This window comes from Felis catus, chromosome B2 (assembly GCF_018350175.1).
Source record: "Felis catus isolate Fca126 chromosome B2, F.catus_Fca126_mat1.0, whole genome shotgun sequence".
NCBI classification, from domain to species: domain Eukaryota; kingdom Metazoa; phylum Chordata; class Mammalia; order Carnivora; family Felidae; genus Felis; species Felis catus.
In genome coordinates this window covers 23,313,530-23,327,823 of record NC_058372.1, presented here as the reverse complement: position 1 = coordinate 23,327,823, position 14,294 = coordinate 23,313,530, and the positions used below count along the sequence as shown (strand labels likewise).

The 14,294-nt window shown below is 41.4% G+C and overlaps 1 protein-coding gene across 8 annotated transcripts in view; it reads right to left on the bottom strand.

Annotated features, from left to right (window-relative positions):
• LYRM4 (LYR motif containing 4) overlaps nt 1–14,294 on the bottom strand; it is a 180,839-nt gene that overhangs the window by 129,343 nt on the left and 37,202 nt on the right. For 6 of the 8 annotated variants that reach the window (XM_006931479.4, XM_045058562.1, XM_045058560.1 and 3 more), the window contains exon 2: nt 6,399–6,519. In XM_006931479.4, coding sequence (XP_006931541.2) covers nt 6,399–6,519 — 121 coding nt within the window. Of the gene's footprint in view, nt 1–6,020; nt 6,260–6,398; nt 6,520–8,366; nt 8,464–14,294 lie in introns of those variants that run through there. The other 2 variants (XM_045058561.1, XM_045058563.1) reach the window with 2 other exon arrangements.

Below are 14,294 nucleotides of genomic sequence, written 5' to 3'. Positions count from 1 at the left end.
TTGGGGTCATGGGATTGAGCCCTGAACTGGGAGAGGGAAAGCTCCACACTCAGCATGGATTCTTTCTATCTCTTTCTCTCCCTCTGCCCCTCTCTCCTGCTTAAGCTCTCTCTAAAATGAAAAAAAAAAAAAAAAAAATCCTTCCTTCAGGAAAGTATTAGAAAAAAAAAATTGTTGTCACTGAAAAGCTGCTGGCAAGGCTGGTATGACTCCAGAACCTTGTTGTCACCCAGCACGTAAAATTACCTACCACAGCAACAAATACTTCATTGAAATGCTGAAGTTACACTTGAACCTCCTTTTGTGGGATGCATTCCTTATCAGCGCATGTACAACCATCCCTGGTAGGGGAAGCAAACATTTGGATGTAAATTTAGTGCTAAATCTGCTAGCCTAGTTAAGGTGGTGGTTGGGAACCTCTCAATAGGGAATAGTTGTTCCTTTCCTAGAGATTGTGGTTTTACTTGGTTAACTGTGTAAGAAAAGAGTCAATCACAAACGCATGCGCACAAACACACACACACACATACACACCCCTTCTGTTATGTAGGTGTGTTGCTACCCGAGAACCTAGAGCCTGGTCTTCATGGTATGCATCATGGGATGCACTCTGATGAATAGTGAGAATGTTGCGTAGCTGGTTTCAAGAAAAAGTTGCTACACATTTAGGCTATAGCTAAGAATTCCTAAAGTCACAACCTTAATTTGCATATCCAAGGAAATTTTGTCAACGTATACAAAGATTGGTCTGGCCTCCTTGCTGTAGTTATAGTTTCCCACCCTCGGCTGTTTCTTCCATGTCTCCTCTCACAGACATGTGGCTATTTAGCTGGGTATATAACAAAGGCGATAACTCTATTTCAGAATGTTTGGAAAATACTTTCACTATGACGACCACAAATCTCTATGAACTACATAGGGGAAGAGGGCCCCTTGGTGGTAGCAATGCTGCGGGTCTGGAGAGGGGTGACCTCAAGTAGCAAAGGTGTAGAGCATGGAAGCAGTGATACAAAATAAGGCTCTGGTTGTTCAAAATCCAAAGGGGCATGACAAACTGTAATGAGTGGGAATGATTAACTAAAGGCTAATTCTAATCAGTGCCTTATCAAAAGGAATACCGTCAGAACAGCAAAATGGAAAAAAAGAACCAAGATGACCTTCTTGTTCTTATTTCTGATATGCAACATCTAAGCGGCCTTTTGTAACCTCTGAGGTAGAAAGTCCTTAGGTACTTCTTTGCTGTCCAGATTGTGTGAGACCTTTTTGCCCAACCCTACACATATATAGTCCATCTTTTGGGCATCCTTTTTGGCACCATCTGGCACATACACAGAAGGCCTCTCCAACTTTTTGATCCTGCTTGGGAAGCAGACAGGGAAGCTAGGGTTAGTGGGGGCTAGTCCAGAACCTGCTTTCAGCAGAGAGGAAATACTCATACAAGCTGCCAGGATCAATCTGTCTTTACAGGACCATTTTATATGGAAATAATGGGAATTTAAGAAAGGTAAAAGGATGCCTCTACTAGTTATGGGATATGAGATGATGCTTGTCTCTGGAAAGAGAATGGGGACTGATAGACTAGATTATAATTTTCAGGGGACAGTTGGTCCAAGAATGTCAAAGAAAGAACAAGTGTACGTCAGGTTTCTATTCAGTGGGCCATAATTATGGAGAGGGGAGCAAAAGGAGTCTGACTTGGTCATAATGGAGGAAAAACAATCTGCCATGCCACTTCTTGAAATGAGAGTAATCCTCAGGAGTGGTGTGCAGGACTACTGAGAAATACTGATGCCAACTAGCCCCCTCCAGGGTTGCCACAATGAGACGGGATCTCTGAGCGTGAAGGATACGAAAGAAGAAAGACCTCTGAGGAGATGCTAAGCTGGGTTGATGTCCTTAAATATCGGGGGAACAAAACTGGGGAATGACTTAATCTTTATCCTTCAGTTTCTACTGACTTAGGAGTTCATGTCCTTCAACTTCTGAGTCTGCTCTAAGCTCTAAGGCATCCAGCCTGCACCTTGGTTCTCGACCCAAAAAAGCCAGAAGAAAACCTTTGCTCACAGACTTCTTTAAAACTTCACAATCGTATCATGTGTACAGATGTATTGTTAGCATCACAGCTGACTGGAGGGAATGAAGAAGCACTGGCAGAAAGCAAGATCCACTGTAAAGACTGACTGGAAAGCAGGAAGAGGTAAACAGTGTCGAGAGAGGAGAGAAGTTGGATGGAGGGTTCCGCTTTGAGCACTGCCTTTAAGGATGTGTATACGTAGCAGCTGGGAAGGTGGCCAGGGGCTTTCTTATCCATGGAAAAATGATGCTTAGATGGATATGCATCCTGGTGGATGGTCTTTGGGTCCAAGGATGCAAATGGAAGAGGGACCTGATAGAAGCATATTACAGCTCGTATCAGTTATGTCTCATTAGATTAGAGGTTAAGGGCCTCATTAGGTTTCCACCTTCCCTTTATGGTTCATTCTCTTTGAAGAAAGGTTCTGGGTAGCCAGCAAGACACCATGATTTTGGTGGCATAGACCCCTTGGCTGACATGTGTGATCCCAGGGGCCAAACTCTTCACATATTCCTTTAGTCCACATAGGATTATTTTTTTATTTTATTTTTTAAAAGTTTATTTATTTATTTTGAGAGAGTATACGAACAGGGGAAGGAGAGAGAGAGACAGAGAGAGAGAGAGAGAGAGAGAGAGAGAGAGACAGAGAGAGAGAGGATCCCAAGCAGGCTCTGCACTGACAGTGCCGGGCTCGAGCCCATGAACCGTGAAACCATGACCTGAGCTGAAATCAAGAGTTGGATGCGTAACTGACTGAGCCACCCAGGCACCCTCCACAGAGGATTATTAAGAGTTTTTCTAGATACTCCCGATAACAATAGTACAATGTCAAGTATATACTATGTGCCAGTATGTTCCCAAGGGCTTCACATATATTATTCGATGCTCACCATACCCATGAGGTTGAGCCTGTTCTCATCTGAATTTTACATTAGGCACCAAGAGGTTAAATATGTGGTTCAAGATCACATAGTTAGTAGCCTGAGTCAGGACTTGAACACAGGCAGGCTGGACCCAGAGCCTGTGTTCTTGCAATTAGGCATTGGTGACCATGACAGGGAAGATCCCTACCCTCACAGAAGAGGAGAAAACAGACAAGGCAATAAGGAATGTTATTTTCAGGACTGATAGATGCCATAAGGAAAATGAAAGCAGGACAAGGGACAGAATGACAGAGGGAAGGTTATTTTAGACAGTGTGGTCAGGACAGGCTTCTGTGAGAAGGTGAAACTGGAGTAAAAATCTGAGTGAAAAGGGGAATCGAGCAGTGGGAAGGTCTGGGGAGAGAGTATTCCAGGCAGAAGGTACAAAGCCTCTGCAACGGGAACAAGCCGGGGGTGTTTTGGGGACATCAAGATGGTATCTGAAATAGTGTGAGGGAGACGTAGGCAATGGAGGGCCTTTGAGGACTTCTTAAGCACTTCAGATTTTATTGCCATGGCGCTATGAAGCCTCTGGAGGGTTTTGAGCAAGGGTATAACCTGCTCTAATTTTCCTTTTAAAAAAAGATCACTCTGGCAGTGTGTGGAGAATAGATCATTCAGGCGAGGGAAATCAGGGAGGCAAGCTAGACGGCTATTATAGCAGCTGGTGTGAAGAAAATACAGACACTGCTTTATTTTGGGCCTTTAGGCCAAGGTCAACTCATATCAGCTTTCAGCAAGGTAGCTAGAGGAGTCAGTAACATTAACATCTCATAAGCTAACCATGGTAAATTCCTGGATTCAGGAATACTCTTGACAAGACAGGGAAGTGAACAGAAACGTTGTTATATGGCTAATGAGTTCTCTAATGGAATAGGAATGCTTTCATTTGTCAGAACCATTCTGAGCATGAGCAGAGTCTTCAGGGATAACAAAATTTTAGGCAGCACAAGTCCCCCAAGGTCAAGGAAGGTGCACTTGCCAGGCTGTCCTAGGGAGGGCGCCCTGGCCCCAGCACATGTCCCATGACTGCAGAGTTGGAGTCTGTTTTGAGCATGGATTTACTGGGGATGTGTGATGAGAGCTAGTCTAGTCTTTCTGTTCTTGAAAGGTGGTTTTAGCATTTCAAAACAGGAGAAGACACAGACAATTACATAACAGAAGAAATAGTGGCACAGAGTACTTACAGGCACCTTTTCTAAGCAGTTTCTACTCTGTGCAACTTTACACAGAAAGATGAAGCCAGCCTGTTTGGGAGACGCTTGCCAACTTCCACATAAGAAACTGCCAAAGAATTGAATCTCTCTGAGTTTATGTGAAATAAGGACTCAGGCTGCTTGCTTTTCCAAGTTCCAGTGCTAAAGGGTCCCATAAAATTCAGCCACTGATGTCTAGGAAATGCCATTGTCCTAGAGTTTTCAAAATGACAACTCTTTTACCTGCCACTATCAGAGTGCATGCAAATGTGCAGATCAGTTTCTTTTTCTGACTCCTATTATCTTTTCGTGCCCTTCCTTAAAGATCATTTCCTAGGCTTGTCCAGATGTGCCCAAGTTATTCTGTTGCTAGATAACTGTAGAACTCAAGAAGGGTTATCAGATCTGAAAGGTTATTCTAGAAGGGACTGTTTCATCAGATTGCAAGACTTTCAAATGTGACATAAAAAGAAAACTACAGTGCATACTATAGCTTCTTCTTTTTTTTCTTTTTTGAATTCTGTTTAGAGCCAAGCATGAAGAAGGGTTAGGGATGTGTATATGTATGTCATATATTGTGATATGACATGCTGTCAGCCAAGGTGGTATCTCCTGATGATGCTAAACAAGTCCTTTCCAACAGAATAGAGGTTCCTCAAAAAATTAAAAACAGGACTACCCTATAACCCAGCAATTGCACTACTAGGTATTTATCCAAAGGATACAAAAATACTGATTTGAAGGGGCACATGCACCCCAGTGTTTATAGCAACACTATTGACAACAGCCACCATTATGGAAAGAGCCCAAATCTCCATCGACTGATGAATGGATAAAGAAAATGTGGTACACGTACACACACACACACACACACACACACACACACACACACACACCGGAATATTACTCGGCAATGAAATGGAATGAAATCTTGCCATTTCCAACAATGTGGATGGAACTGGAGGGTATTATGCTATGCAAAATTAGTCAGAGAAAGACAAATATCATTTCACTCATATGTGGCATTTAAGAAACAAAACAGATGAACACGGGGGAGGGGAAGGAAAAGTAAGATAAAAAGAGAGGGGGAGACAAACCACCAGAGACTCTTAAATACAGAAAACAGAGGGTTGCTGGTGGGGTGCTGAGTGGGGGATGGGCTAAATGGGCAATGGGCATGAAGGAGGGCACTTGTTGGGATGAGCACTGGGTGTTACATGTTAGTGATGAATCACTAAATTCTACTTCTGAAATCATTATTACACTACATGTTAACTAACTTGGATTTAAATAAACAAAACAAAATAAAACAAAACAAGCCCTTCCCATAACACTACGCAGAACCTAGGGAAATGATAAGGGGTTTCCCTTCCATACTTTATAAACAAATTTACTGCAAGTAAGACAGATGAACAGAAGCAGAAATGGAGCTTATGGTGTGATTATTGTTAAATCAAAGAAAAATAGTGAAAAGGATGAATTTTTTAGAGAGTGAGAAAACCAACTGATAGCAGGCTGCTTGGCCTTTGGCTCTTTAATTAATTTTGCAGAAAGAGGGACAAATGACACTACCCAGGAGACCATGCTGCTACAGATGCCCCACTCCACCTCATGAGAAGGAGAAAAGCAAGCACAAATCAGTGTGATCCCTGGCACCTCTACACGATGAAGACAAAAACACCTTCCAGGGTCTGTTATGGGCTCACTAGCTAAGCAGCTGTGCTTTACACCATTCGCACCTGCAGATACACCTTCCATGTGGCAACGACTCACCAGGATGGTGTCTTCAAGAAAAGGGCAACATCACCTTGAATTACGATTTTAAAATACAAGGAAAAGCAGAATATATTTATGTTCTTTGACATATGTCAACGCATAAATGTGTAAATATATCTTACAAAGAGACAAAATTTTTAAAACGTTTCCCATGTTTAAAGGATCAACCTTGAGTGAACTATGAGAACGCAGCTTCCCAGAAGGATGCGTCCCCTGGAAATTCTGGAAAGCTGATATTTTCCTTTAGGTTCTTCTTGAGTTCAGTAATGTGATAGGTCATCTTTCTGTGTCTATATGAGTAAAAAGAACAGAGTTTCATGGCCCTGTGGTATAAGTCATAAACACCGAAAGCAGTGATGTCCAATTAGGAAGGAGATGTCAAAGCTTACAGCGCTTAATGAAAGACAGGACATCATTGAACCATCTTACCTGTCGACGAATTATCTCAAGGTCTCTTTTGGCTTTATTCACTAAGGTTTGAATTTCTACAGGATCCTTTACATTCTTATTTTCTCTGAAGGCATCTCTTATCCTCCTGACAGCATAAGTTCTAAATGAATTCAGGGGAAAAAAAAAAAAGAAAAGGTGTCAGCGGTCTGAAGCTATGCTTTCAAATAAAATCAAAAGCTCTTCCTGATGAATTAACTGTCTGTATTCCCCTGTGGATAATCCACTTATATCTTTGCTCTTGGGACAGACCCATCTATTACTATTCTGGGATGACTAAGCAAACAGATTAGGGAAATAAATCTAGCGCAAACAAATCACATATAAATGGCAAACTGCTACGGAACTGCTCCTTAGATTACCGGGTCTTTAGTTATTCATGTCTGCATTCTCTCCGTTAACGTGGATAATTGAAACTTTAATGCACAGAGACAAAGCAAGAATTAAAAGAGGTGAAATGATGCACTACACATTCATGCACCGAGACAGTTATGACCTATGCTTAACTTGGTTGGGTCAGCTTTCTAATCTTGTCCCCTGTTTTAGCTGTTTGTTCCTTTCATGGAACATAACATATAAGGATCCACATTGGGACCCTACCACAGTTGAGGGTGGAGAGGACACCAAAATGCTTTCCTCCATCTTTAAAGTGCATAGATATGCATATACATGCACACACAAACACCCTCTCCCCTTCAATATAAATTACATGCAGCACAGGACGGCAGTTCAAAAGCACGGCTTTCAAATCACACAAGCTTAACGTAAGCCTGTGTTTCCTCATCTGTCAAATGGGCATAGTACCACCTATTTCTCAGGGCTGCTGGGAGGATTCAGCTTAAATAATTTATGTCTGGAATTTGGCACAGAGATGGGTACATAGGAAGACCCAAAAACTGAAAGCTCTTCTTTTTTTTTAAAGTTTATTTATTTATTTATTTATTTATTTATTTAGCACAGGGGGAGGGACAGAGAGAGAGGGAGAGAGAGAAAATCCCAAGTGGGCTCCCCAGTGTCATGATGGAGACTGATGTGGGGGATCGATCCTACGACCTTGGGATCATGACCTGAGCTGAAATGAAGAGTTGGATGGTTAACTGACTGAGCCACCCAGGCACCCCGAAAATTCTTAATACCTTAATGCATTAGTCTTCTGCTCTCCTCACGTCACAAGCTCACTTTCATCCTGCATCCTCAGAGTCATACCAAGGTGTGTGTACAGAAGGCAGAATGGTCTGGATAATCAAGAGTCCTTAACCTGATGTACCCCACATGCAGATAGTAACGGCCTTAACCCATGTCTGTCTCATCTACAACAGCCTGAAGACAAGAGACTAAGGAGAAAGAGTCCAAGTCAGGCACATCAGATACCATTTTCTCTAGCCTTTTAATGGTATCAGATGGCTTTGCTTTTAACTTTAAACACCAGCTGAAGAATCCATGTGAAACTATTAGTAACATCTGCACATAGAGGCAAAGAAATGAGAGAAGGGAAATATTTCTTAGTGCTTTGGGAGATGGATATAATTTACTGGGAAAACTTGTTTTAGAGAAGGCTAATTTGGTTTTAGATCAACTTTTCTAAAATAAAAAGACATTTTAAATTAAGAATGCAAATATCAGGTTTTAGTATATGTGCTGCCGAAGCGAGCACAAATATCAGGTTTTAAAAACAAAAGTAAAATGAAATCTTGTAACATTAAGAATCGTAAAGGCAAGGGGCACCTGGATGGCTCAGTTGATTGAGCATCTGACTCTTGATTTTGGCTCAGGTCATGATCCTAGGATTGTGATATCAAGCCCTGCGTTGGGCTTTGAGCTGACAGTGCAGAGCCTGCTAGGTATTCTCTCTCTCCCTCTGTCTCTGCCCTTCCTCCCCTCAAAATAAATAAACTTAAAAAAAAAAAAAAAGAATTGTAAAGGCAAAAAGCAGACAGTTTAGGAACTTACATTTTTAGGAGGTAAGCCACTGGGGAGACTTTCATCTGAGACCTTTGCAGACCAGCTGGAATATTTGCAGAGACCCTCCTGGGTGCTCAGGATCCATCTTGGGGCAACAATGGAAATGGAATCCCTGAACTAGCAGACACTACGTAATGAAGGTCTCCTTCACTTGCAAAGGCACAGGAAAGGATTTTTACTAATAGACTATGTTAGATATTCTCCTCCTGTGTAGCTGCTAATCTAACAAAATTTTAGATAGTACGGAGGTAAGCTAAAAGCAATTTCTCGCGCACTGTCTTGCACAGCATGATGGTTATTAACACAACACAACATCACTGATCATCCTCACACCCATACACTCTTCAAAAGTTTCCTTGTTGTGGTGATGGGACCCGAGTGGACACCACAATTTAATTCTAATATTCTGTTCTATATGTAGAACTGGTTTTAGAACAGGAATTTACCCCAGGGAGTCATCCATTGTTTTAATTCTTCACTCAGGATGCTTCATGGGCTTTTCAGAAAAAATGTACTGGGCAAGAGTAGTCATTACTAAATTCATTTTTCTAAAAGCTAGTGACTAGCTCACAATAGCTAGCAAAAAAGGAGTATGGCCTGGAATGGAAAGTCTGAAGTTCTTCTTAAGTTTAAAGAAATCAGAAAATAACTTATGGCACTCTACAATTGTATCAACTGGGCTCATGATCTGGTCTTCTACATATTCTGCTGTGCATTCTTGTTGTCTCCCCAAATCCCCAGAGTCCACACTTAATGGAATAAAGTTCTAGAGTTTGAATTAAATGTGTCTGAAGCAATCAAAAGTTGTTCAAAATCTGAATGCACCTTTAACATATACATGTTTCCCTCTTCTTTCCTGTTCTTCCTCTTCCTCCACTGTCTTCCTCTGCCCTAACAGAAGACATTGCACAGGCTTGGAACCATGCAAGTAACATGACTATTACTTCATGAGCAATTTTTCAGTTTTATGAATTATTTCCAATGATCACAACTTTTTGAAGGTAATCACAAATCTGCCTGAATCTTCAAATTTCATAGGAGAGGGCTAACCAACCATCAATTGTTTCATTTCTGTCCCTGCCTGGTTTTTATCCTTTGCATTTTTTTCTACCACTATTAAGGTAAACCATTTATCCTTGAACACGTTCTGGCTATTGGCCTTTCAATCACATCACTGAGCAAGAACATTCCAAAGAAAGATGTGCAGACGCTGCTGTGAAAATGGCAGCCAGCTGCTACACAATGCCTTGCCTTAGGATCATCCTAATGGGAGTCAGATGCTGTTTGAAATAAGGCATGAAAAATTAACACATAAAAGGCAACAGAACAGCAAGAGCTATCAACCACGAGAAGGCAGACCACATCCGCGGAAACAGTAAGGCTTTGCTGCTCATATAGTCACCATTCTACCTCTACCCTCCTGAAGCTTGGCAGAGTTCCTTAGGGCTTTTTTGTGAAGGAGATTTCCATTTGGCTTTCCTTTTCTACCCTAGCCTTTGCTCTTTGGTTTCCCAGCAGCCCTTCAAGCTCTCCATCGCAAGGATCAAACTCCTTTGTGAGGGTCTTCCATGCATTGTAATTTCCCAGTCACAAAATAAACAGCCGGCAGTAATGAAAGTTCTGTATGTAGTTCCCAAGGTTTTGGTTTACTTTCTCCCCTTCCAGAACCACTGTCAGCTAAATGCAGGCCATAATAATCATGGCACCTGGAGGCTCACACTGGTTGTAGCATCCAAAATGTGTGATTGGGAAATAAGCTGATAGAATATCCCTCATTTGCACCATCTTTCATAACCCACCCCCGCCAAGCCCATGCTGGTTTCTCTGCTTATCCATCCTGTAAAAACATCAGCTACTTTTTCCTTCTTTCCCCAACCCCAAGTCAAGTATCCCAGTAACAAAACAACTTGACCCTTCTTGTAGCCTCTCTGGGGCAAACTCCTTCAACTGCTTGGAGGGACATGTCCTCCATCAACTGGCCTTAACTCAAATGTGCCTTGCCCCTGAAGATCTTCCTTTACAGCCATTAGGAGAAAGCTGCTTAAATTTTGCCATGCCTCCAGATTCCATGGGACTGAGAGGAAAGTGCCAGTGTGTTCTTGGATCCTACTGCTGCTTACGGGTCATTGGTTCACCCCTGACACAGTTTTGAGGCCAAGTTACCTAATGTTAACATTACGTACCTACGTTAAGGTACCTAGTGTTAAGCTACCTAACAGAGGCATGTTGTATGCCTCCATGACACTGTTATCTGCTGACTTCTTGATATCAAGTCTCAAGATTCATCAAGACTTAATATCTAAATGGCACTCAGTGTACACACAGGCCTCCAGTTTTAGGTGACTTACAAAATGATCATAATTTTTAACAAAAATAAAATCGTTTAAAGTCGATGATTTTTACAATGAGATAGATGACAGTGTTTGCAATCTTTTACTGAGTTATCTACATTTGCTTTACTGATGGAAAGTTCCACAGCTGGTTGGTTTCTTGTCTTGCTCTCTAGATCTACCAGTTATTTCTTCTGAGGCTCCTTTGTGAGCTCATCTTTTTCGGCTGCCTCTTCTATGTTACATTCTCTAGGGCACGTATTGGACCTCTTTTCTTTCTTTTTTAAAATGCTATTTATTTATTTTTAAATGTTTTTTTGAGAGAGACGGGGCAGTGAGGGTGGGGGGAGAGGGGCAGAGGGAGAGGAGGGAGAAAAGGGAGAGAGACAGAATCCCAAGCAGGCTCCATGCCCTGCGTGGAGCCCAATGTGGGTCTCAATCTCATGACCCTGAGATAATGACCTGAGCCAAAATCAAGAGATGCTTAATCAAATGAGCCACACAGGTGGCCCTGGACCTCTTTTATTATGATAAAATCTCCTCCAATAATTGAATGTGTTGCCTAAGGTCTCATGATCACATTCATACCATTGGCTACCAGGTCTTTTGCTCACCCATGCCTCCTTTCTGAGTCCCAAATCCATATAAACCAATTGCCTTTGGATTTACCATCAAAAGATGCCCACTATACCCACTACAGCTTTTTCCACTGAGCACTTTCAATACTGAAGTCACCTCCCTCTTTCTTTCCTGACCCCAGTGGCCAGTATTTCCTTTTTAGGTAGGTGCATCTTTATATAGCTAACTACCTCAGCCAGATATTTGGAAATTCATCCTAAATTCCCTCCTTTTCCTTAATTCCTTATATTCAAGCAAACACACCTTTTACATCTCTTCTGAATCACCTTCCACTTCTCCAAACCCTCAGACCTCATCTTAGTTCAGGCTCTTATCTCTCACACTAATGCAGTAGACTTGGGATAACTATAGCACATGTGTTGATCAATAAAATGGATACTACCACCAACAGAGAGAAAGCTCAAGGGTCATTTGAAGGTCATAAGTACTCAGGGTGGATAACAGGGTGAGGGACAGATCAAAAAGCTTCCTTCTTAGGAGTCCAAGTTCCTACTAGAATATAAGCCCCACACAATAGGGTGTTTTGTCTTTTTTTGTTTACCACTGGATCTAAAGTGCTTGGCTCAGAAATTGTACTCAATAAATATTTAGAGAATAAATAAAACTTCTCAAAACATCATAGGCAACATTACAAAGATCTTGTGGGGTGCTAGGTGGCTCAGTTGGTAAAGCATCTGGCTTTTGATTTTGGCTCAGGTCATGATCACACAGTTCATGAGTTCGAGCCTCATCTCAGGTTCTTTGCTGACAGGGCATAGCCTGCTTGGGATTCTCTCTCTCTCTCTCTCTCTCTCTCTGCCCTTCTAAAGGTCTTTGGGAAAAAGACCAATAATCAATAAGGAAAACATAACAAAGAATAGGAAACTGAAAAGGAAACAGAATGAGAGGGTTTGCAGCATAAAGATGAGAGGCAGTGGTTACAAAATCTGCACTGAGAGTTCACTGAAGAAATTATGTACTGAACGGCTATTATGTAAGTGCTCTATGAGGTGCTGGGGCTACAGGGGAGATCAATATGGTTTTGGAGTCAGAGACTATATAGGAAATCTATTAAAATGAGATGAAAGAGGAACTGGAATTCTTGGAAAGTGAACACAGAGGGCTAAGGAGAGTTTTGGAGGGCAATGGAATAGTTCTTATCTTGATTGGGGTGCTGTTTTCATAAGACCATCCATTTGTCAAAACATTGAAATTGTACACTTAAAATAGATGCATTTTATTGTAGGTAAATTATTTCTCACTAGGTTGACTTTAAAGAAAATTGAAAAGATAAATAGTATAGGAGTTATATCACATGTGTCCAATTTTAAGAGAAACAAAAGCAAAAAGATACCACCAACAAAAGACTGCAATATTAGAGGATGATTATATACATGGGTGAAGTAGAAATTAATGCTGTATTATAGAAACCAGGGTGGAGGACAAACTGGAAAATCAAATCTAGAGTAGAAAAATTATGAAAAATGAGAAATACGTATGAAAAAATTAAGCCTTGGAACAGGGCAAAGGTATTAACCTATGAATAATAAGCGTGAACAAACTGAACTGGGTAGATAATTAAAGTTATAATGGAAGAAAATGTGCAAGGAGTGATTATGAAAAATTGAGGAGACTCATTGAGATTTAACAACCAGAGTACAATGCTAAGATGTTTACTTATAAAACCGTGAACTCCAAGGTCAGAGAAAAAATAGTTTAAGAAAGGATAAAGAGGGGCGTGGCAGGGCTCAGTTGGTTGAATGTCAGACTCTTGATTTCAGCTCAGGTCATGATCTCATGGTCATGGGATTGAGCCCTGTGTTGGGGTCTGCACTGGGTGTGGAGCCTACTTGGGCTCTCTCTCTCCCTCTCTCTCTCTCTCCCTCTCTCTCTCTGCCCCTCTGCTAGCTTGCTGGTGCATGCACATGGTCTCTCTCTCTCAAAAACAAAAGAAGGATAAAGAAAAAACTTTATAGTTTTTATAGTTGTTTTATAGTAGGAGAATGGAACATAGGTAAGTATATCCTCAGATTTCTGTTTTCAAAACCACAAAGAAAAAGGCTGTTTCCACAGTCATTTGTTGTTTTGAGGGCCCAAAGGGAGAACAAAATATTATCTGTGATTGATGGCACCAAGTACCATGCACAGGGCACTATGTTAAGTACTAGATACACATGATCTCATGTAATGTTCATAAAGCAAGGCTCAGAGAGATTCAGAACATTTAGGCCACGATGACATGTCCAGTAAGTGGCAGACTTGGGTTCTGAACCCAGTTGACTACAGTCTGTGATTTTCAACTCCAGGCCATGCCTCTTCCAGAGGTTGATAAACTCCACCCAAATTGTGATAAGCACTTGGTATAAGCCAAGGTGTTATTCATTGGAAAAGGCATTAAAAAAATTGTCTCTGGCATCACAAAGCTTAAAAAGATCATCTGATCTCTCAATGATGCTTCAGGTGGTCCTACAAATAGTTCAAGTGCCAAGCATGTCTTATGAAAAGACAAGGAGCTGAGAACATTATGAGGAAAAGAGCTATTGATACAAGCAGAAAGAATATGTGAAATAATTGAGATTAGTTGTTTTCAAAAGGAGGACAGTGACCAATAAGAAGGGTTGTGGAGAGAGGAGGTGAAGTTACTATTAGAAAACCTACTTTGGAGACCAAAGCTTCTTAGTTTTTGGGCAGCTGTAAACAAAACCTACTATATACTTCCCTGTTAAAAATCTCCTAATGGCATTTCATGATCTTCAGGATAAGGGTCAAATGCAGGGACAGTATAGCCCTGCTCATCTCTCACATTCCATCAAGCACCATTTCCAGCATGGACCACCAACCCTAGCCTGGCATTTCTCTGTACAAGGAGTGTCCTCCTCCAGCCTGATTTCTTGGCTAACTCCTACTCGTCCTTAAAGAGCTAACCCAGTTAGAAACAAATATGACAAAAGATTAATATCCTTAGCAC